At 34.2% G+C, this 25,997-nt stretch overlaps 1 protein-coding gene across 1 annotated transcript in view; it reads right to left on the bottom strand.

The window, feature by feature from the left end:
• LOC308339396 (histone-lysine N-methyltransferase SETDB2) overlaps window positions 1–24,273 on the bottom strand; it is a 92,345-nt gene extending 68,072 nt beyond the window's left edge. Inside the window, exons 1-6 of the mRNA XM_080797999.1 lie at window positions 24,178–24,273; window positions 20,235–20,607; window positions 14,276–14,365; window positions 13,110–13,235; window positions 11,587–11,652; window positions 8,371–8,467 (exon numbers count right to left, since the gene is read on the bottom strand). Coding sequence (XP_080654125.1) covers window positions 8,371–8,467; window positions 11,587–11,652; window positions 13,110–13,235; window positions 14,276–14,365; window positions 20,235–20,250 — 395 coding nt within the window. The 5' untranslated portion in view covers window positions 20,251–20,607; window positions 24,178–24,273. The remainder of the gene's footprint in view (window positions 1–8,370; window positions 8,468–11,586; window positions 11,653–13,109; window positions 13,236–14,275; window positions 14,366–20,234; window positions 20,608–24,177) is intronic.
• Between the last annotated feature and the right edge of the window lie 1,724 nt (window positions 24,274–25,997).

Here is a 25,997-nt window from a genome sequence, read left to right as displayed (position 1 = left end):
TTATAGCTTTCCCATGGAGGAACATAGTAAGTTTATCCATTTATTTAAATTTTTAGGTTTAATTTTCCTCATTTAGACATTTCTTGTGATTAGTCCCATTTATTTACTTTTTGGTATTGTGAATGGGGACTTTATGCCACATTTTCTAATGGTACAGACTTCCACATTTTTATTTTTTGTGACTGTTACTAAACCCTTATTTTAGCTCAACAATTTTACACTTGAATTTTCAAGGCAGATAAGATCATCTACAAATAATTTTACTGTGTACATTTCAATAATGTTTTCTTTGATATTCTATTGTACTGCCTAGGATTTCTAGGAAAATATTGAATAACAATTATGATAGCAGGCATTCCCATCTTAATTTAAAGAAAATGCATCTAGAGTTTCATCAATACATTGGATATAGATGTTAGAGAAATATATTGTCTATCACATTAAAGATAATTCTATTTCTAATTATTGGTATTGAATTGTTAAAGTCTTTGGGCATCTGTTAAGTTTTTCTTCCTATGGTTTACTTTGTTAAAATAATGGATTTTCTAATACTAAATCACTCTTGCTTGACTAGTATAAATTCTACTTGATCATCTCACTCTTCTAATTTTCTCGGGATTAGAATGCTAAAATTTTATTTAAGACCCCTGTATGTAATAGTGATACTTAAACTTTTAGGGTCATGACCCTTTTTCATAAGCTGATGAAAATTATGAACTTTCTCCCTAGAAATATAGCACAAAAAATTCTGCAAAACATAAAATTTTGCATACCATTAAGGGACTCCATAGCCCTGAGTTTAAGGACTCATGAATTTATTATGGTTAACTTCTTATTTAGATGGTTTCCATGCCACTGCCATATCTTAAATACTATGTCCTCCCCAATCCTAATTTCTACATTCTGATTCATCTTTTGGTCATCAAGAGGATGTATGAGAGAGTTTTCCAGAAGGGGATATGGATGGTATGTTTTCTGATCATCTGCAGGGGTTAAGCCTGGTGCTAACCTAATTTTTTTTTTTTTTTTTGCTTTTGTCTCAATATTTCTAACATACTTATACTTTAATAGATACTAAAACTTTTTTAATGAGTGTTTCTCTAGTAGTAATTTTCATTACTGTGGTATTTGATGAAGGCTTTTACCTCCACACTTGGTATTTTCTTACATTCAGAAGTTATCTTTTTTGTTGTTTCTGTCTCATTTATTCCAGCTTCTAGTGTTTTTGTTTTAGTTCAGAATAAAATATGGCAGTTTTTTCCAAAAGTAGTGCTTTTGTAATGCAGGTTTACATTATTTTTTTAATATATTGAAAGTGGCTACATTTCATATTTTTAGAAGTACCAAATTTATAAATGGAAAAGATATGTATTTTTATTTTCAGAGTTGTCAGAGCAATTTTGAATCCTAGTTTAGATGTTGTGATTTCCTTCACCATGAACAGCAGCATACTGACCCTAATCCTACCACTTTTGCTTGAAATGCTTACATTTTCTAAAGAACATTATAACATAGGGATGATCCTAAAAGCATTTTTGTAGCATTCACTATAATTACTGGTTTTCTGTTAGTAGCTTCTTTTTTAGGACAGTAATTATTCATTGTTCTCTTTTTTTTCTCATCCATTTGTCCTTTTCTTCTACATTTTGGATAATCTTATAGATTCCAGATTACTTCTTTAATCTCCTTAATACATGACTTTCACAACAAATACTTTTCTTAAAAGAAAGACTACGATGGGGCACCTGGGTGGCTCAGTTGGTTAAGCAACTGCCTTCGGCTCATGTCATGATCCCGGAGTCCTGGGATGGAGTTCCACGTCAGGCTCCCCCTGCTCTGCAGGGGGCCTCCCTCTCCCTCTGACTGCCACTACCCCCACTTGTGTGTTCTCGCTCTCTCTCTGAGTAAATAAAATCTTAAAAAAAAAAAAAGGAAAGACTAGGATAAAACTGATCACTGCACTATTATTTATAAATAGGAAATCTTTAAAACCAATCTAATTACCCACCCTTAAAGAAATGGATTAAAAAAAATGTAGTATTTCACATTATGAAAAACCACACAAGAGTTAAAGGGAATAAAACAGATCTATACACAGCAATATGACTAGATCTCAAGATAACACTAAGAAAAACAAGATGACACATGTATGAATATTTCCATGACATTTTAAAACTACGATACTACCATATTGCTTGTGGCTATATAAATATTAAAAAATTAACTTGAGAAATATTGATGATAGTGATGCTCTTGGGAAGGCAGACAGGCAAATGGAACTTGTCATGGCAAGAAGTTAGATATGAATCAGAGTCTCTCTCTCTCTCCCTCTCTACATATTTTTAAAGAAACTGGAAGCAAGTACAATGAAATGTTAATAGCTGTTAATTCTAGATTGTGTTTGGGTTTTGCTGTATTTCTTTATGTTTCTGATCTTTTAAATTCTTGAAAAGACAGTTAAAAAAATACTAGATGAGAATGTAGCTAAAAGATTAAGGCAAATCCAATGGGGGGGGGAAAATGAAGAATCATGACAAAAGGTTTTATTTCCCCTTAAATAATTTCAATCTGTTTTAGTATTTTTGGATAATGTTGGGGGCATATTCCATAGTAAGAAATATATTCTATAATGCACCTTTTGCTTTACTCTTCCATTTAACTTGTATCTACTTTAGCCCAGTCAACTTTAGTATTATTTTTATTGTTTATTTTGGTATCCAATATTTCCTTGTTTTTTATAGCATGTCCCTGGAATTGTTTTTCTCTTATTATTAAGTGCTACCTTCCCTCCTACCACTTTTTCTTATAAAGCATAGTACACTCCAAATTCTGAGCACTTCTATTTATTTGTCTACTTGAGAAATAACCTCTCTTCTGTCTTGTTTCATTCAATGTTCACTGTAATAAATTCTCTCAGGCTCTCACAGCTTTGTTCTTTGTTTTGATATAGGTTACTTATTCTCAAGTGATTTTTACACCTACAGGGTTGTATAACCAGTAAGCCAAATGTTTCATTTTCCTTTTCAACTTGCCTTACCCAAATAAATTATGTTTCAGACTGGCTTCTGTGGCATCCTTTTCTCCAAATCTTTTTATTTGATTTTCCCTATTTCAACTATGCTCTTCTGTTCCTGTTTTGCTTTTTGTGGGAAAGGGAAATATGGAACACTAATTTGATGACCCAAAAAGTTCTTCTCTGAATATGAAAAGATTAACTTAGGGTATATGTGAGGGAGAAAGTATCTGGGTTATCCTTTGTTCATTTGTTTGTTCATTCTTTCTTTTTTTTTTTTTAAGATTTTATTTATTTATTTGACAGAGAGAGAGAGAGCACAAGCAGGTGGAGCAACAGGCAGAGGGAGAGGGAGAAGCAGGCTCCCTGCTGAGCAGAGAGCCTGACGTGGGGCTCGATCCCAGGACCCTGGGATCATGACCTGAGCCAAAGACAGATGTTTAACCGACTGAGTCACCTAGGCGCCCCGGTTATCCTTAGTTCTTAAAGAATAACTAATGTTTGTAAAGCAGTTTATAGTTTACAATGTACTTTTACATAATCTCCTCATGTGACAGTAAGTACAGCTCCAAGTTAGTCATTACTGGAACAACACACAATTAGACCTACTCAGGACCGAAATTTGTAATAGTAAATATGTTGGTAAAATTGGTAATTTGGAATTTAAGATTTCAAAAAAGTTAGCCAGCCTGGCTTAAGTGTACTCTTCCAGTGACTAAATTAATTAAGAGGTAAAAAGGCTTGACTTATTTGGCAGTTAACAAAGGGAGAAGTACCTTTTACACTGAAGCAGAGTTATAAAACAAGAAGTAGAAAAACATGGAAATGAAACACTGATATGAATCTTAGAAATGATTCTTTTCTTATCTGTGCCTCATTTCATAAAGTCAAAGAAAACCAACTTACTACAAGCTCTAGAAGTAAAGTAACCTAGTTTCAATCCCATTTTATGGTGAGAAAGGCTAACTTTCTTATACAGATGAAGATACATTACTAGAATAAAACAAAAAATTAAAAAAAAAAATCCTATGCATAGTGCTGTAAACCTAGTTCCTGACCCCCCCAAAATATAAAAATGCTCAAGGTAAACAAAAGATAAGTAGGTAAGTATGGTATTGTCTGCATCTGTTGGCTAGTTTCTGGATAGGGGTTGCTCAGTTTGGATGTGGCCTGAGAACTGTTTTGTTATTAGATACCTTGAACTGCAAGGCTTCAGAGACTTGCCAACAAAGGTCCTAGCTTTTGGCAAGTCTGAGATAAAAAGTCATTCTATCCTTGATGTCCATTGGAGGGCCAAATTTTTCTTTTTTTTAAACCTATATAAACTATAGTTATCTTAACTGTCGTAGATACACTTGTTTTCTCCTCAATCCTTTCTTTGCTCATCCTCTTCTGAAAGGCAGCCTTTTTAATTTCAGTGTACTCAAACCATGAGGTGACACTAGCACTAGCAGTCACACAGTGCTTAGCTGGGACAGCTATGTTAGACTATGTGGGAAAAGAAGAACCAATAGGTAACAGATGGAGAGAAGCAGAGCTAAAAAATGCCGGCCATGACCTCAGGTACTGACTCCCCAGTTCCAATTCTAGTCCCTATATAACCTGCTATATTACATCTTCTTTTCTTACACCTTGCTTTATTTACGTGTGTTTATATTTAGGTTAGGGATGCATGTGTGTGTATGCACCCATTTAAAAAATCTCTTTTGGGTGTTTGTATGCATGTCATGTGAAAAGCAAAATGGCTTAAATTCACATCTCTGTCTTTTCACAGCGGGGCAAGCATAACATGTATGTTAGCCAAAGCTGCATGTCTGATATATCTCTGATATATCTCTAATAAGTTAAATAAATAAAGCTGCATGTCTGATATATCTCTAATAAGTTCCACTACTTAAACTGGCTTAAGTAGGTATGTGTTCCTGACAAAGTACCTAAGAAAAAGAATTAAGCCAGGTTTCTTAACATCACAAAAGCAGACACCTTTGAATTATTACTGGAATAAAATTTTTGTTTCTACATTTATCTATGTCATAGCTTAATTAAAAGGAGAAGAAATTTAAATCAACTATAGAATAAAACACAGAAGGCAAGTTTTTTATCAACCCAAGATTTTTCACTCTGGTTTTGTCATTGACAAGTTGTATGACCTTGAGCAATTCAGCTGGGATTGAAAACCCTTGGCTTAAATTATTCCCCATTTAGTTTACCAGTCTGCGTATGTCATTAACGGCTTTCTGGATGTTTAATTACTGAAAGTAGAGTAAGTAATAAGCTCATACTCTACAGAAGAAATACAAAAGGAATTATTTAGATTTTATTTGATAGAGAGCGAGAGAGCAGCAGAGGGAGAGGGAGAAGCAGACTCCCCACTTAGCAGGGAGCCCAAAGTGGGACTTGATGCCAGGACCTGGGGATCATGACCTGAGCCAAAGGCAGACACTTAACCAACTGAGCTACCCAGGTGCCCCTAAAAGGAATTATTTAAAGCTAATTCTGATCAAGAATGAAACATGGCCTTGGAATTCTTAATGGGAAAGGAAGAAAACCCTGAGCCTAAAGAGAAATATCCCTTTATTTGAAAAGATCTCTCAGCAAGTTCAACTCAAAGTTAGGTATGATCTCACAGACAAAACCTCTTAGGGTAATACAGCAGAAGAAGAGCTTCAGGTTCTAAAGAGATGAAGTTCTGATTATGTAATGACAATCCTAATGAGATGAGAAAGCAGTTAGAGAAACTAATTTATTTGGGAAGCTCAGATTTTTTAAAGAACATGTACAAAAGAAAAAAAGACCACTTAAGAATACTATGTCTTGATGTGAACCTATAAGAAAAGTCTCAGAAAAGTTGAAACCTACTAAGAACTGAGGTTCCCCAAAATTCTAATAAGATAGCAATGAAACTTTAAAGCTATGTTTGGAACAAGTGGACAATTTGTTAGGGGAAAGAAAGAACAAGACTGATATCAGAAAGAAAAGCTCAAAATCAATTGTGTCTTCATCTTTTCCATCCATAAGTACTGTCCTCAAGTTGGAAAGACCAGACAAAAATTAAATGAAGAAATTAAAGTCTGTGATAATTTAAAAGAAATCCTACACAGCTAATTTAAACATATTTATAATTCTAGGCCCAAACAAATCATATCTCAAGGTCTTGAAAAAACTTCAAATACAAATGAAAAATGAGAAAATGCTGCCTGATTTTTAAAAATAGGTAAAAAGGGAACTTTCCAGAAAGCAAAGAATGACTAGTTTAATATTGATCTCTAAACAATTTCTAGAAGAGAGAATCAAGGATGTGATTTTTTAAGTACTCAGAATTTGAAAAGCCAACATGGACTAGGTAAGAAAAGTAAAAATTAAGCTAATTTTCCTTTTTTGCAAGGTTTGATAATGTCTGGCATGATATAGAATGCTACTGCAGTAAATCCTGATTTCCTCTAACAGCCCTGTCAGTAAGATAGACAAATGCAGGTGGGATAGCGGTAGAGGTAAGTAAATTCACAGTTGGTCCAACAGTTCTTTCTAAAGAGTAATGAAGAAGCAGTGAGCCAGAAAGGTTTTATCTTTGGTCCTGTCCTATCTAATACTGTTTTTAGTGACTATAATAAAGACTAGAAAACTTGTTTAGTGTATTTGTAGAAGAAAAGCTAAAAGGGAAAGACAATATAAATAAAAGGAGATTCAAAAGGATTCTGATAAGCTAGGAAAATGAACTTAAAACCAAAAAGAGACATTTAAGAAAAAACCAACTCCTGCATTTAAGTTTAAAATAAAATTTTTAATAAAATAAAATAAATAGAAGAAGGGAGACTGGTGGTAATTTCTATGAAAAAAATCTCATACTTCAGTGATTTAAAGTGATTGAACTTGTTTTTAAAAGGTAATGAATGAAAAAAAAAAGGTAATGAAACTTTATGCTATATATCAGAAGATCAGAATTTCTAGGTTTCTCTGAAAGTATTGTAAAATAAGTTTTATGAGTCTTTTAGACTTAAACTATACTGACATCTCTAATATTTGCAAGTGCAAATCATATGTAAAATAGGAGCAACCTACAATTGTCATAAACCCTAAAAGAATAACAACAAAAAAAGTTCTACATTGACAATATTTTTGTCAATTTAATAGGTAGCTGAAAGGATAAACAAAATAAGGCAATTAACTTAAGAACTTTCTCTATAAAGACACTTTTTGTTTTCTGAAATTCTATTCCTTGGGGCGAGCACAAAATACTTTCAGAAACTTACCTTAAACTAGTTCTTGAAAGTTTTAGTACTGGCATTACATACTAAAAATAAAGACTATGTGTGAGAGTGTCAGGTCTCCTCTTATACAATTTTATGCTAAGGAATCTTTACTGAAATGGTAAAAGGTGAAAGAAAGGGTCAGAAACATTTAGCCTATTCTCATAAGCTTTCTGATACTAATTTAGAGCTGTTAAAGTATTTGAGAAGCTGAACTGATACTGAAAGAAATACTGTTGACCCTTTTCCAACACTCCTTTAAAAGAAATAATCCAGGGACACCTGGCTGGCTCCGTTGGTAGAGCATGCACCTCTTAATCTCAGGGTTGTGAGTTCAAACCCTATACTGGGTGTAGAGATTACTTAAAAATAAAATTTAAGGGGCACCTGGGTGGCTCAGTGGGTTAAGCCTCTGCCTTCAGCCCAGGTCATGATCTCAGGGTCCTGGGATCAAGCCCTGCATCAGGCTCTCTGCTTGGCAGGGAGCCTGCTTCTTCCTCTCTCTCTGCCTGCCTCTCTGCCTACTTGTGATCTCTGTCATATAAATAAATAAATAAATAAAATCTTAAAAAAATAATAATAATACAATAAAAAAATAAAAAAATCCAGGAAAAGTAATTTTTTTAGTTAAAAAATTGCCAACTTGATAGATTTCAGTATATTAATAATTTACACATAGAAATCTTTTATTTATTTATTTATTGAAAGAGAGAGCATGCAAGGGGAGGGAGGGGCAGAGGGAGAGGAGAGAGAGAATCTCAAGCAGACTCCCTGCTGAGCATAGAGCCAATGAGATCGTGATCTGAGGTGAAACCAAGAGTTGGACATTTAACTGACTAAGCCACCCAGGCACCCCTACACAAAGAAATCTTAAACTAAATTTTATTGTTAAGACTTGATTACCCAGAGATATTAGCAAATAAACAACTTAAGGGACTCATGAGCCTTTATCCTACATAAAATACTAAAATTTACAACTTTTAAAGCTATTGATGGGGAAAAAATCTGTTTAATAGATTCTATCTACTCTTACATCAAATGATCAGAAAGAGCAAATCTTCTGGGAGAGGAAGTATTAACAAAATAAATAAATTTAACTTGAATACATACAGAAATGTACAGTCTTCTGGAAAGGAGTCTTCATATGATGTAGAGGGCAATGAACCTGATTTGTTTTCCTGTTCATTCTGGGTCACAGATGTATGATCTACATGAAGAAAATAAAAACATGAGTAACAGGTACACCAAGTTATAAATCACCTATTGTAATATCTAAATAATATCTTTATCTATAAGAGATATATGGAGCTCTTAAATTTCAAAATTTCAAAATTAAGTCAAAAATTAAGGTGTCAATATCTTCAAAAACATTAAGAAAGTAAGATAGGATAAAGTAAAAGACCTAGGATAGAAGAGACCTCCTGGAGAAAAATCTAGTTTGGCCTGAACTTTGGGTATCCTTATTTCTGCTTGTATTTTATAGAAAAAAAAATCATTACTAAAAGTCACAGAATGGGAAGTTTATGTATCTTTTGCTTTCTCATTGTTCAATGCTACCTTCATTTTTGGAGGGTGGGGTATTTGGGTACCTCTTTTTATATTTCCATTTGACTTTTCATATTACTTAGTCTATCTTTCTGTGCTTAATTTCATCCCATGTCTTGTCTTGTCTTTTCTACTTCATCTATTCTTACTCCCTATCATGACTATAATATAGAAGTAAGCTGTGTATTTAATGAGAAAAAGTATGGACTTCCTGTTCTTATTTTGAAAAATGGATATGTGAGGGTGCCTCGGTGGCTCAGGTCATCATCCCAGGGTCCTGGGATTGAGTCCTGCATTGGGCTCCCTGCTCAGCAGGAGCCTGCTTCTCCCTCTCCCTCTGCTTGTGCTCTCTCTCTCACTGTCAAATACATAAATAAAAATCTTAAAAAAAAAAAAAAAAGAAAAATGGATATGTTTGGTTTAAAGATATACATACACACATACATACACGTACATATATTTTTTCCCTTTTTTTATAGACAGCATGAGTGTGAGGTGGGAGGGGTGGGGAGAGGAGAGAGGGAGAGAGAATCCTAAGCAGGCTCAACACCCAGTGTAGTGTGACATGAGGGTCAATCTCATAACCCTGAGATCATGACCTGAGCTGAAATCAAGAGTCAGATACTTAACTGATTGAGCCACCCAGGCACCCCTAAAGATATTTCTTAAATGTGTTTTTTCTTATGCACTGATGGACTTTAAGAAAGAAAGTGATTCTCATCCTGCCTTAGATTATTAACTTGCATTGGTCCTCTAGTGCAGAAAAAAAAAGTATAGAAAAAAAAGTTTAATAAAAGAATAGTTTAAGTTATAATACAAGGCCACTACCTTGCTAATTGGAAAATAATTACCCTCTTCAATTATCAAGGTGAAGAAAGGTTTAAAATCTGGTACTTGGTAAGAGCTACAATTCCAGATTAAAAATTAAGTTTCACAAATTAAGAATTTCTGATTTTTTCCTAGCTAATTTCTTTTGTATGAGTCATATAAATCCATACTAACAAATATGAATAAAATAAAGGTATATAAGCACAATTAGAAATAAGTCTTACTGAAAAAACATGGAGATTTTAAAATTAATCATTAGATAAGGAGGAAAGCAGAAATAACTCCTCTCAAGAAAAGAGTATCCAATCCTGTTTGAGGATATAGCACATATTTACAGTTATACATAAGCAAGGAAAATGAAAGTAATTAGTGGTCTTGGCAGTCCAGGTTGGATCTGGGATAGCTTATTCTGATTTCAACACCAAGTCCTTTTGGTTTTCCCAGTCTCAATATTCTTTTTAAAATAAATACTGAAATGAAACTTAATACTAGGAAGCTTTTAATCCTTTGCATTTGCCAACAATGTCAATTATAGAACTCCCCAATTACTTAGTTACAAATATTGCTCTACCACTGGCAAACATACATTTTTATTTTGATAAATTCATTACATTTCAAATGAACTACATAAAAATACCAAATTATAAGTCAATATTTCTGATGAAATTATTACCAAAAAACCCAAAACCCAATGTACTTTCTATTACTGAGAAATAAATTGTTTCAGATAGAAAAAAAAAATTAAGAATTAGTTCATCTTACTACCTCCTGAATTTAAAAGTCTCTTTCTCACAAAACTAGTATAATCTCTTGAGTGTTTTGATTCCAAGTGCTACTGAAAGATACTGAGACAGGCTATTTTCTTAAAGAATCTACTCTTTTAAAACTAGAAGTAAAATTAGCTACTGAAATTGAGGATACTTTGAATAACAAAAGATTTCTTTAAAATAGACTGATGACGGTGGGCTATATTTTCAGAGACTTAAAACCTTAAGGCTCCAAATTATGACACTTAAAATTATTATAATTTGTTAACAATACTTAGCAGTATTAAATAAAATCCAGTAAAGTACTTCCTCAACATTTTAGGAAATTGGAGATAGACTAAGATTTATTGGAGAGTGACTCTGATAAAATAACTTTATAATTTTCCTCTTCTTAGTTCTGGTACATTATCTTTGATCAATTCCTTCTAAAATGAATTAGTTTACAGTTTGCAAGATTGATGATATAGTAACAATCCAGAAATAAAAAATTTTTATACCAACTTATCTATGCTACAATTTGCTAATACTGTTTTTCTCACAAAGTGAGTTTGTAGTAGTTCGGAGTCTCAGAATTTTTTAAAGAAGAGATACAATTGTTCATTCTTTTTGTAGAGATTCAGAAGAATCTGCATTTCCTATCTCTGGATGGGTAGAACTTTTTATTTAATAAGGAAACTCATGGGGCGCCTGGGTGGCTCAGTGGGTTAAGCCTCTGCCTTTGGCTCAGGTCATGATCTCAGGGTCCTGGGATCGAGCCCCGCATCGGGCTCTCTGCTCAGCAGGGAGCCTGCTTCCTCCTCTCTCTCTCTGCCTGCCTCTCTACCTGTTTGTGATCTCTGTCAAATAAATAAATAAAATCTTTAAAAAAGGGAGGGGGGATGGGAGAGGGTGGTGGGGATACGGACATTGGGGAGGGTATGGGCTATGATGAGTGTTGTGAAAGGTGTAAACCTGGCAATTCACAGACCTGTACCCCTGGGGATAAAAATACATTATATGTTTATTAAAATAAATAAATTAAAAAAAATCTTTAAAAAAAATAAGGAAACTCATTTATATAATTTACCAATATAGATCTTACATGTTAAATTATCTTTAGGTAATCTGACATACATAAGTCAATTAAGCCTGCTTCAAGTCAAGAAAATAACAGAGCATTCAAGATTGGGATTAGAAACACACATACCCTTTATCAATGTTGAATTGTTATTTATGGTTGCTTCATTCACTAGAATCATTGCTTGGACGTATTCTGTTAAGGAAAGGAAAAAGTATGAAAACAATCATTAGCAGCATCACTTTCATTTATGCTGCCAGCTACTGTGCTAAACAATTTACAGATTGTATTTAATTTAGTCTTCATTAGCTCCTCTGACAGGTTCCAATGATTACCAGCATTAGAAACAGAAATTGGCGTTTAGAGGTTAGACTATTCCAAGAGCGCCTGGGTATTTAAGTTGGTTAAGTATCCAACTCAATTTCAGTTCAGGTCATGATCTCAGGGCTGTAAAATCAAGCCCTGCGTTGGGCTCTGCCTTGGGCATGGAGCCTGGTTAAGATTCTCTTCTTTCCTCTCCTTCTACCCCTCCCTGCCCCTCTCTCTCCCTCTCAAAATAAAACACACACACACACACACACACACACACACACACACACACCTCAAAAAACACTATTTATTCCAGGTCATTCAGCAAGGAGGTGGTAAACCTAGATTCAAAACTAGATATACAAACGAATGGGAAGGAACATTAAAATGAAAAACAATATTATTTTTTGGACAAGCAAATAAAAGATTAATGTCATATGAACATCCAAAAAAACGTATTAAGAATGGTCCAAAAGGGCTCCTAGGTGACTCAGTGGGTTAAGCCTCTGCCTTTGGCTCAGGTCATGATATCAGGGTCCTGGGATCAAATACCGCATTGGGCTTTCTGCTCGGTGGGGAACCTGCTTCCTCTTCTCTCTCTCTGCCTGCCTCTCTGCCTATTTGTGATCTTTGTCAAATGAATAAATGGAATCTTTAAAAAAAAAAAAAAAAAAAAGAATGGTCCAAAAGAAAATCTGCCTGAAAATCTTATGTCCTGGAGGAAAGAAGGAGGTTTCTACATAAAAATCTTATGTTCTACAACCAACCAGGATTGAAAACAAAGAAACAGAAAAAGTTAAAACTTGGCTGACAGAACTGACTGCCGATGTAGAATACAAATTGTTTCAGAAGACTAGCAGGTCAAGTTCTCTTTAAAGCAGGCAGAATAGTTATATGTACTTTCATATTTTAAAAGATATTAGGTGTCTGAGTAATGGGGTGATGGATAATTTTTGTTCTATTTTTCTATCTGTACTAAATGTTGTACAATGAGCAGGTACTACTTTTGCAATACTCATCACCCTTCTAAGAGGGTTACAAAGAGAAAGAAAAGATAAAATGGGGGGTGAATAAAGTAGCCTGAGAGAAAAAGATAAATTCAGTAGCTATTATTCAAAGTGATCATCTTCACCCACTTTTATAAAGTATCTATGGTATATGGTAAAAGCAAGTTTTTATGGAAGCAGAGCACAAACATGAAGGAAATAGAATGCATGGTAGGTTCTTAGAAAACAAAAGCAACTATTTGACTTTAAAAACGAATACTGGAAATAGAACTGTACTCCATTGCCAGTGGTTAATATTCAGCATTAAATGTACCGAAAGTTTTTTGTGCTTCATACCTTTATTTGTGGCAGACCCATCTTTGATCTTTTGTTTCAGTGACTGCAGCACATTTTGCACTTGTTCAAATATGAAATCCACTTTTCCATCATCTTCCAGCTCCATCCAGAAAGTTTTTGCATCACCTAAAATAAAAGTAAGTGCATAGCTTAAGAGTTCAACAGAAACAGACTGTAAGCTCCCCAAGGCATATGTTACAAAGAATCCACCTGATTTCTAAATAACATCAAGATTTAATTGGTCTATCATTTACCTTGAGAAAAAGATTTTGGTCATTGTTTCTTTATAAAGAATTAGAAACAAAGAATACGACCTAAGTATTTCACTTATTTCTACTAACATAAAAATACCTTGAAAACTTTAGTGATGCTATTTCTGGTGTCCTAGTCAAACAGAAGGAATGGCTTAATTTTAGGGTGGTGGCAGATACATGTATAGACACATAAGCATTTAAAAGTTTCAGGAAAAAAACCTCCACTGAATATGGAAATGGATGGTTTTAGAATGAAACATCTCAACAATTGCTAAAATAACTAAATGTCCAACATTATTTTTTAAAATGTCTTTTATATTTTTAAAATAATTATATGAAGCAAAATAATGTTTAAACTTTTTATATATAGCTATATAGATGAGCCAATATTTCAGATGTCCAGCAAGTGAATACCTTAATCAAAAATTCCTAGAGATAGGTGCCTAGCAACTCCTGATCTTGGGGTCATGAGTTTGAGTCACATACCGGGGGTAGAGTTTACTTAAAAAAATTTCCTAGAGGAAATAATTCTTTCAAAGCTGAAAACAGAAATATGAGAAAGACAATTACACTGGCAAAACCAAATTGCATACATGAACCATGTTTAAAAGTAACAAAAATACCCAAAATGTTAAAATTTATGTATGTTAAAATGTTAAAATATATAAAATGTTCAAAATTAATTAATAGGGCCTTAAACAAAAGAGGGACACAGTAATTATTGTACTTTATAAAGATCATTTGAGAAGCTATTAAGAGGATTAACAAGCAGAAAGCCTATTAAGTTTACAAAAAATACATTTTCCTTAATAAAAATTAAACCCAGAACCTCTAAGTTTGGCAGTGGGGTAAGAACCTTCATAAAAGGCTTGGGTCTCATAGTCCCAAATCTCCCTGGCAAAGTCATCTTACCCAAAGGGACTCTCTGGCTAATTAGGGATGCTGCCACCACTGCAGCCTCAGAAGGGGTGTTGCTTCCCTGTTGACACTCTGGCCCGATGCCTACAACATAAGACAAAGCCTACTTTTAACTCCCCATAGCACAGCTAAGACAAGGTTTCAAGAATTGAAATAAATGCAATGTAAGAGGACAAAACTGATGAGGAATGATGCTTTAGAGGTGGAGGGACCATGACATAGAGAGCCCTTCATGCCATGCTAAGCAACTCATTTTTATATGAAAGACTATGGGAGCCACTCAAAATTTTAAAAAAAATTTAAGCATTCTTATGATGTGATTAGTTTCTTAGAAAAGTCACTCAGGTGGCAGTGGGAAGAGGGAAGAGTCAAGAAAGATTTCTAAGGGTGCCTGGGTGGCTCAGTCATTAAGCATCTGCCTTCAGCTCAGGTCCTGTTCCCAGGGTCCTGCGATCAAGTCCTGCATTGGGCTCCCTGCTCAGTAGGAGCCTTCTTCTCCCTCTGCCTGCCACTCTATCTGCCTGTGCTCTCTCTCTCTCACTGTCAAATAAACACGTAAAATCTTAAAAAAAAAAAGAATGATTTCTAATTTTCTGACTTGGGCAACCATATGCATAGTAATGGTATTCACTGAGATAAGAAATAAAGATAGGGAACAAGTGAGAAAATTTAAGCAGGGCAAGTACATTGGGTACTTGCTCCAAAGTAAGATCCAGTCCAATTACACGAATTTTGGAGTCAATGGCATACAATGCTTTCTAAAGTCACATAGCAGATGTGAGCAGGGAGAATGTGTTCAAGGAGAAGAGGGTCTTCTGTATATAAGGGATAAGGATAAGAAGAGAATCATGGAGACGGAGAAGGAGCAAACAGGTAGAAGGAAAATCCAGGAGAATAGCATATCAGGGGTCAATGGAAAAACAGAAGTGGTGATTAACAATCTGGGCTTTGGAATTCAGATGCACTTCTGTTTGAATCCCACACTGCCAGTTTAAGCTGTATGACCATATGGATGAAACAGAATAACAGCATCTACACATGGAACTGGTATGTGGATAAGCATGCGGCCTTTAGCAAGAATTTACTATATATAAAGAGTAAATATACATATATACACACACAACACACATATATATATACACTATATACATATACAGTATGTTTATAGTAAATATATTTTTTAAAGAAATTACTATATATAATTTAACAGGGAATATAGTCTTAAGCAAAATAAATCTCTGGAATTTTAGATATTAGTAACTCTGGAATTTTAGATACTATTCAGCTGAGTAGGCAAGTATTATTTGAAGGACCTTCCCAGAATCCTTAAAATCATTAAGTTTTTCACTGACAGATAACAAAAAAAAATCACTGCTTTTAGACAAAACTATTTGTGAAAGCACTTAATTAGTTATCATGTTTCTTTTCATGGATATGAATCAATATTCCACTGTAGGCATTTATCTTTATTTGAGGTGGATATCTAGACAGGAAGGATTTTGAAAGGTACTTAGAAATAGCTTCTGACATCATTATAACCTGGGATCATAGAAAACAAGCAGTGATGCTGAAAAACCACAATTAGGGTTTAAGTGAATTTTTATTTCTCAGTGGTTATCGTTTAAAACTGTGTTTGAGGGGCGCCTGGGTGGCTCAGGTGGTTAAGTGTCTGCCTTCAGCACAGGTCATGATCCTGGTGTCGGGATCGAGCCCCACATCGGGCTCCTGGCTCAGCAGGAAGCCTCCCTCTCCGCCTCTCCCCCTGTATCTGTCTCAAATAAATAAATCCTTTAAAAATAAAAAATAAGAAAACTGTGTTTGAAATGTCAACACATGATACCAAACTATTCTGATAGGAAATACTTAAGACAACTGATTGGACAACTGAACAGGGTAAATTATTAGTTTTGGAATGGATTAATGAAGAGGACATTGGCAATATAATTTGAGAAAATAAAGCCAATCAGAAAATACTGAAACTGTCTGCTTGTAAAATAAATGAATGGATTTAAGCAATTCATATTTATTTGCTCTGGGTTTTTAATATTGTTTTTATGGTATCCTTATTATTTCATACCGCTAGGTTTAATTTTCATTTAAACGGTTCTTATTCCTCATGTCTTCCCTCTTGATCATTTTTCACTTTTTGCTATGGAAATTTTAAACCACAGTAATATCAAGTAAAAAGGTAACCAATTTATCTGAAAAATGGGATTAACAGATCCAGTTAATAACTTTCTTGAACGAAGAGGCTAAATGAGTATCACAGATAGAAACAATTGAGTCATTTTCATTTCAACTATAGACCATCTAGATGGTTATTACAAGGTAAACAATTTCAGCTTCTTGCTCCTTTTTTTGTACTTTATGTATGTTCAGGGTTATAATCTGAAACTGTAAACATTTCAATATATTCACTAGAAAACATTGGTAAGTACAATAGTAGGTCCTTGAATTGGAAACCAAATCAGTATACTAATATTGCTACTTGCCTCTAGAGATAAAGAATACCATCTTATAACTCTACTGTTTGTCCCAACTTGCTCCTCACTTAGCTAGATATGACTATTTATTGCAAGAACATAATCACAAAGTGGGAAGTATAGCAGCTTTGTAAAGGAAGAAAGACAAATTATATAGTTACACTGTATGTCTACCAATTTCCCTTGATATACACTGTCTTTGTAAATAGGCAATAATCAAGAATCACAGCTATAGAGTTATTAGCCAACTATTTTTGGGGTACTTACCAAATACGCTGATAATAAGACACTCAGACACACACACGTATCCCTTAAAGAGCTTCATTTCATTAGTCTAGAATATCTCTGTATCTTTGAGTCGATGATCAGCAAAGTGTGGTCTATGAACCCCTGGGGTCCTCAGATCCCTTCAGACAATATGCTAGGTCAAACTATTTTAATAGTAATACTAAGACATTATTTGCACCCTTTATTTTTTTATAATGGCATCGACTGATGATAAAAGCTTTGGTGAGTAAAAGTACTGATGTCTTAGCATGAATCAAGGGATTGGCAAGACACTACCAGTTTAAAGTCTTCCAGTATACTACCAGCATATTCTTTGCCATCAATTACACTAAATGTCTTTGATAAAGGATATAAATGATTACTACAGCATAATGGCTGTCTCAAGCAAAAGCACTAGTGAGACTGAGTTGTAGGTTAAACTAGCTTTTTTTTTTTTTTTCACAGAAAACTATTTTTACTTAAAACAACCATTAATAGAAATTATAGTTTCTTAGACTTGGGTGTTTGGCACACATTTCCTTGGGAAAAAAAAAAGCACAACAAAGTGAGCCTACCCCGGGAAGTTCAATATTGACAGCATTTGTTTAATGACAAAATTCACACTACAAAGTTAAAACTGGAAATCTGTAAACCTTTTATGTGCCAAAGTAAGCCTGATAGCTTCTCAATAATTAATCACTTTTTGATGAGATTTGTAGCAATATTAACAAATGTGATTTTAATACTGTATGATGAAATGTGTCAACATCAGGAGAGTCTGCATAATTCATTGAGCCAATATCTTCCAAGTGGCCAATGCATGATATTATAAAATCATAAAAGATCTATTCAATGTGCAAGATAGACCAATGGGTTTTAATGTAATAGAACATTAAAAAAAACTCAGATACGTTTTCAGATTTCATGCTACAACTGACCTTGAAGGAATAACTATTTGTTGAGTTTTGCAGTTGTATCAAAAAAAGTCCACAATTATCCAAAAGGCTATTAAAATATTCTTTTTCCAACTTTTTGTCTGCGTGAAGCTCCATTTTCTTTATACATTTCAACCAAAGCAACATTTCACGCCAGATTGAATGCAAAAGCAGATATGAAACTCCCCCTTCTACTAAACCAACTCTAAAGGATTTGTAAAGATGTAAAACAATATTATTCTAATTTTTTTGTTTTAGAGAATAGTTATTGTTCACAAAAATGTAAATGTGTTAACATAGTGGGTTTATTATTTTTTGAAGCCTCTTGGTTTCAATTTCTAACAGAGTAAATATAAAGAGATATTATCCACATAAACTAAAACTGTTAGGGATTTTAAATACTTCTAAGAGTATAAAGTAGTCCTGAGACCAAAAGAAAGTTTGAGAACTACTGGCCTACATAAACAGTCCAGTGACCACTGATCAATAGTATGATCTGTGTAACAATACATATATTACAAGTATGTTAAAGGGTAGTGAAATTTTAAAATACCATTTAAGAGGTCAGGGGTTCCAGGAAGGAAAGCTGACCATGACAAGAACATCTAACTGTATTACAGTTGTATATACAACCTCACTGAAGGGCTAGGTAGAAATGTGCTAACCTAAATAACTGGAAAGAAGTAGAGTCTGCAAGACTAAAGGCAAAAGGAACTGTGCACAAGCACAGTAGCTTCCTATCTGGGAATAAGTTTACATTTCTGAAACAGCTACACTCCACACACACATACACACACACACACACACACACATGCACAGGAACTGACTAAATAAATGGATAACAGATGATGGGAGCCATGTTTCTCACTGCTGGGAAAGATGTGGTAATGGATTAGAGTTGGGAACATCAGAATAAATTCATGTTTAACTTAATAAAGATACAGATGGCTACATATAGAGATATTTATAGTTAGGCATATATACAAACTTAGCATACACATATATTCCTTGCTCTGTCAGCTGAAAGGGCCTATAAGCAAAGACAGCCCAGTAACAACTATGGCCAGATATTGGTTTCTGACACTATCTTCCATTAAAAGGAACCAGGATTCATTCAAGAAATAACTGACTCTAGGACTGGGGCAGGAAATATACAAGATAAACCTGAAGCATCTTACATTACCAGAAAATAAGGAAGTGCTAAAAAAACAAAACAAGACAAAACAAAAACTCACCTACATTGATACAGATATGTCAGAGGGACACAGACCCAACTGAAAGAGTTCCCAAAAGCCAATCCTGGGACAGTTTGAGTAACAAAACAAAACAGTACTGGATAGGGTAAAATAAGTACCCATGACTCCATACTGAAAAAAACAAAACGGTTGAATATATACATAAATGGGAGAAAGGAGATTAATCTCCCTTGTAGAAGAATTCCAAATAATTAATGTAAATATTCCATTCTCAGAGAGGGGGAGCATAATCCCCACTCCTTGAATATGAGCTGCATATAGGGAGGAAAAAAAGGTAATTTACAGTGTAGAAACCACATAATACTATGTCAGCCAGATGATCCAGCTCAATATCAGTAAGAGAGAAATCATGTACCTTTGATATAATGTGGTAAAAATGGCACTTTACCCCATGGTCTTCTTCCCCAAAACCCAAAACCCTGATTGAATCATGAAAAAAAAAATCAATCAATAATTCCAATAGAGGGACATCCTACAAAATACTTGGGATACAACATACTACAAAATAAAACCCAAGTCTAAGAAACTGTTCCATCCAAGAGGACCCTATGGAGACATGACAAATACATATAATGTGGGATCCTGGAACAGAAAAAGACATCAAGTAAGACCTACAGAAATATGAAAAAACTATGGACTTTAGTTAATAATAATGGCTAATTGTAACAAATGTACCAGCCAAATAGAAGATGTTAATCATAAGCAAAACTGGATGTATAAGATATGGGAACTTGTACTATCCTCTCAATTTTTCTTTAAAAAGTAAATCTAAAAGTTTTCTAAAAAATAAAGTGTATTTTTAAAAACGTATTTTAAGAAATGACTTAGTTTTACAGACACAATTAATTATACAGACTGTCAAAATTGCTGGCTACATGAAAATATATATCCTAAATTCCTTCAAATGTAGAAAAGTCATTTGCAGTGAAAAACCTTGAAAATCATACTGCAGCTTCATTACGTAGTCTATACACTTTTAAATATAATATTTAACAATGGTTTCCAAACCTACCATTTTTTTCTCCCATCTTTTGGCGTCGTTCATAAACATAAAACTCTTCAAAATTAACTTTATCAAAGGACTGAATCACTTTGATTGAAGAATATAAATGGAATCCAACTGGAATCCAACTGTGGTCTCTATGAAATTTGCAGTCCTTAGAGAAAATACATCATTATGCCACTCCAAACCTAATGTTCTTGCATGCCTGAATTTTCAAATAGTAACTGTAGTTGAAGAAACTTTTAGAAATAACCACTAGTCCAACCTGATGACGAGTCCATGCAACTTCATCGAGTATTTACAGTCATATCAGATCATTGATAATATATTTTTAAAAATAAAAACCAACTCCATCTTTTGGTCCATGGATGCATGAGACATTCTGTAAAGAAAATAATAAAGATTGGCACATATATGCAAATAATAAAACCTATAAGAAAAAAAGACTGTTCTAACAATAGCTCTATCTTTTAAAATAGTATAAACTATTACAGAAACAAGAATAAATATTAAATGGAAAAATATGTAGAATATAAAAATTAGGAAATTACAGAGAAATTAAGAATCACCCGTATTTAAAATATTGTTAATTCACATAAACTATCCCCATTTTATAAATATTTTTAAAGTTTTCATATTTCTTATAAATACTTGATAAAAACTTTTAAAATGGGGATAGTAACGCTAACTACCTCAAATGAATGAAGAAAAGGCAATAATGACCAAGAATTTCTCAAAACTGAAAAACACATAAGCCAACTAAGGATTCACTGGGCACCAAGCAAGATAAAATACAACTTTAGAATATCAAAAACAAAGAGAAAGTCTTGGAAGTTTCCAGAAAATCTAGACTATCTAAAAGACACTCTTATCAGACTGGTAATCAGACTTCTTAACAGAAATGCCAGATGTAGTAAGTTAAGGCAAAGTAAGTCAGACCCCAGAATGCCTTCCAGCCAAGCTATCTTTGAAAAGTGAAGGTAAAAAAAAGAGAATTTTATAGACATTCAAAAAGCCATTTAGGGACTCTCTGAAAGAAATAAAGTAGTACCCAAACTTCATGAAAAAACTAACATACATGGACGTTCTGAGGTATAAGAAGCAATAATGAGCAAATGGCTAAAACACATTAATGCTAAAGACATATTAAAAATGGGTTTTAATACCAAATGAAACAAAATGACAGAATCATGGGAAATTATGTTCTTTTATAGAATGGGGACAGAAGGAGATTACTGCAAGATTAGAGAAAGTAAAGTAGAAGCACTGTCAAATCCTTCATATGGAGGATATCAATACTAATTAAATTTAGATCTTGTTAGGAAACATAAATTTAAGAACTATGTTGAAAATGCACTGGTAATGTATTTTAAAAAAACATGTAGAACAAAGAAAACTTGGGGCCAACCTCAATTAAAAAGAGGAATGGAAAAATAGGATATAAAAGATACAAAGAGGGGCACCTGGGTGGCTCAATGGGTTAAGTCTCTGCTTTCAGCTCAGGTCATGATCTCAGGGTCCTGGGATCAAGCCCCAAATCAGGGTCTCTGCTCAGCAGGGAGCCTGCTTCCCTCCCTCCCTCCCTCTCTCTCTCTCTGCCTGCCTCTCTGCCTACTTGTGGTCTCTCTCTCTCTCTCTGTCAAATAAAAAAATAAAATCTTTTTAAAAATAAATAAATAAATGATACAAAGAAAAGCATGGTAAATAAGATAAAAAGGCCAAACTGTTAATAATCACAAAAAAGGTGAATGTGTTAATCTAACTTATTAAAGGACTCTCAAAATGGATTGCAAGCAAAACCTAGCTATATTTTAAAATAAGAGACCCACTTAAATCACACAAAATGTCAACAAAAGGTTGAAATAACAGTATGTGAAAAAAGACATACCAGCAAATATAAGAAATGTTCCTATCAAATAGAATTTAATATGAAAACCAATAAAAGAGACAAAGAGAAATATTTTACAATGATAGAACAATTCACATGAATATCTAATTGAAATTTCTGACTTAATATCAAATAGGCTCAAGAAGTAGAAATCCCAATTAGAGGCAAAAGTATTAAAAAAAAAGTTTAAACAATAAAGATCTTAGGAAAGCTACATGCCACATATCCCCACCTCACTCCTATTATAACAGTTTTATAGATGAATTCTACAAAACTTTCAAGGAACAGATAAATTCTATCATACATGAACTTTTCCAGGTCAGGAAAAAAAATGGGAGCCACGCAACATTTTTTTTTTAATTAGTATAACCATGACATGTAAGAGAAGAAAATCAAGGCCAAAAACACTTCTGTACAAAAACAGTAAGTAAAATATGTTGTAGAGTAAAAGTATATTACTAAAACACAATTTATCCTGGGAATATCCCAAAAATTTAATATTGGAAAGTTTATCAATGTAAATTCCTACATTAACATATAAATGGAAAACCATCATTTCAGATGCAGTAAATAAAACAATTCAATAAAAGTCAGCAACTATTCTGGAGGCTGGGAGATGAGAAAACCTTAACAAACTAGGAAGAAAAGAAAACCTCTTTAACCTGATAAACTCTACTAAAACTTAGCAGCAAACATCATATATAATAACACATCAGAAGCATTTTCATTAAAGTTGGGCACAGAGAGGAGGACACTTGCCACCACTGCTCTTATTCAGTATTATACTGGAAGTCTTAAGAGAAATGCAGTAAAATAAAAGAAACATCTAAAGACTTAAAAATAAAAAAGCAGTATCTATCTGTAGAATAAACAAACAAAAACATGATAAAGTTAAAAGCCAAGCAAAGAGCTAAGAGAAATAGAGCTTGTGAACTTTGGGTTAGGGGGATGGTGCAGAAGGCTCATCACTCGGTGCAGAGTCAGAAGTGGGGCTCGATCTCATGACCCTGAGATTATGACCGGGGCTGAAATCAAGAGTCATATGCTTAACTGAGCTACCCAGGCACCCTGACGCTGAAAAAATCTTTAAAAATTATACAGGATATGCAGTATCCAGGGTACATAAAACTCTAAACCATTAAGAAAAAGATGACCCAACAGAAAAATGGGTAATTTTTAAAAGAAATTATAGAAATTTACATAAATTATAAATTAATAAACATATGAATAGATACTGCAAACCTACCAGTAATCAGAGAATGAAAATTTTTTTTTTAATTTTTTATTTTAATAAACATATAATGTATTTTTATCCCCAGGGGTACAGGTCTGTGAATCATCTGGTTTACACATTTCACAGCACTCATCATAGCCCATACCCTCCCCAATGTCCATTTCCCCACCACCCTCTCCCGTCCCCCTTCCCCCCCGCAACCCTCAGTCTGTTTCTTGAGATTGAGTCTTTTATGGTTTGTCTCCCTCCCAATCCCATCTTTTCATTTTTTCTTTTCCTACCTCCCCCCAAACCCCCCCACCTTGCATCTCCCCTTCCTCATATCAAAGAGATCATATGATAGTTATATTAGAGAATGAAAATTTTTTAAAAAATGAGAAATGATTTGATCTATCAGATGGACAAAAAGCAGCTAATATCTCGTGTTGATCTACAGTGTAGGAAAATTGAAGTCTCAAAACTATTTTGGGGATGTTTAAATTAGTATAAGTATTTTGGAGGCAAATTTGGCAAGACCAATTAAAATAAAAAATGTTTGTAACTTTGGGGCACCTGGGTGGCTCAGTCAGTTAAGCAACTGACTCTTGATTTCAGCTCAGGTCATGATCTTAGGGTTGTGAGTTCAAACCCCTTGTCAGGCTCCCTGCTCAGCAGGGTGTCCACTTGAGTCTCTCTCCCCCTCTCCCACTAGTGCTCTCTCTCAAGAGAAATGAGTAAATCTTAAAAAAAAAAAAAAAAAAAAAAGTGTTCGTAACTTAAAACCAAGCAATCCCACTTTTATGTATATATATATCCTTGAGAAAAACACATGTGCACAAGAAAATACATACCAGGATTTACCTGCAGCATTGTCTATAAGTTGAAAAACTGCGAACAACCAATGTCCATCAAAAAGAGAATAGCAAATAAAATGTGCTATATAGTACCTATCAAACAAGATAGAATTTAAATATAAAAACCAATAAAAGAGACAAAAATAAATATTTTACATTAACAATTCAGCCATACACTGGAACACTATCCAGCAGGTATAAAAAAATGAGCCATATTTAAATACATAATAAGCTATAAATAACAGGTATACACTTCAAAACACTATCAAATGAATAAAGTTAGAACATGATATAGTATGATAGTATCAACATTTTTTAAAGTTACAAATGCATATATGAACCCATTGAGAATATAGAAGCATAAAAAGACTTAAAGGTTTTGCACCAAACTCTTTAATGGGGGGATTGGGGAAGCAAGGGGTAATTCAGGGGTTGTGGAGTGTGCTACCTGTAAGGATCTAATTTTGTAAAAAGAGAATGTAATAGTGCACTTAATTTAAAATTTAAGTATATAATTTTCAAAAAAGGATTGTCCATTTTAAAGGCTTTTGAAGCAGACTGCCAAACTCCTTTCTAGAATGGTTCTACCAATTTCTATTTCTACCTACAGCACACATGCATACTAATAGCTTTTTTTTTTTTTTTTTTAAGATTTTATTTATTTATTTGACAGAGAGATCACAAGTAGGCAGAGAGGCAGGCAGAGAAATTGAGAGGGGGAAACAGGCTCTCTGCCCAGCAGAGAGCTCGATTCGGGGCTCAATCCCAGGACCCTGGGATCATGATCTGAGCCGAAGGCAGAGGCTTTAACCCACTGAGCGACCTAGGCGCCCCTACTAATAGCTTTTTGAAGAAAAATCTCACCAATATTGTTCATATCTCCTGAAATTTTAAAAGTAACTGAACAGTAAAACATGTGTACTGAAGAAAATTTGCAAAATATAGTAAAGCAAAAAGAAGAGAGCCTAAATCTCTCATAATCTCATCATCCAGAGACACCCGGTTTGGTATTTTGGAGTGAAACAGGGATTTTTAAATTTGGTCATATTTTCCCCCTTTTCACTTTTTCATTTTGGAGAAGAGTGGACGGTTTGTTTCACCTCAATTTCTGGTTGCTTTGTTTTTAAGAACAGGCTTTTTATGAAACTGAACATTTCTTCTCTATTTCTCATGTTCTAACTACGATGAGAGTAATGAACATTTATTGAGTACAAACTATGTGTCAGGCACACTTCTAAGTACTTCACTTACTCTTACTGATCTGCATAACGATCATGAGAAAATTAGCATTTCTGTTTTTTCTAAAGAGGAAGCTAAGGCGTGTCACACTGTTAGTGGCAGTGACAAAAAATAAGGAACCAGGCAGGATGATTTCAGAGTCCGTTTTTTGGTTATTCCACTCAACCTTTTCAAAGTTCCCTTTCTGCCTCATGCAGAACTCATTGCAGGTTTCCACATGTTGAAGAGCTCAGTTCATTACACACTGTTCCTTATTTTAATTACTTATGGGGTTGTGGTTAATCAGAGTCAGGTGCCTTTCGGATCTAATCTCAATTCCGTGATCCTGGACAAATGATTCTAGTTATCTAGGACTCGTGTTAAGTCTTACCTGTGAAATGGGTCAGTGGTTAAACCTTCCAGTTCTGCTTCTGGATTTTACACTGCAGTCCATTTCCTGCAGCCCCTTTTACAGCCTCAGGTTCCCAGCTGCTTAGGAATCACCCTCACATTAAGGTATGCACCCGGAGATAGAAAATGAAACGGGGGTTGAGAACTCAGAACGCCCACGGTCCCTGCTACAGCCTGGGACTGCAGGT

The sequence above is a fragment of the Martes martes genome (genome assembly GCF_963455335.1).
Source record: "Martes martes genome assembly, chromosome: 3".
Taxonomy (NCBI): Eukaryota; Metazoa; Chordata; class Mammalia; order Carnivora; family Mustelidae; genus Martes; species Martes martes.
Note: the sequence above shows the minus strand (reverse complement) of the source record. Positions and strands in the feature narration are given on the sequence as shown.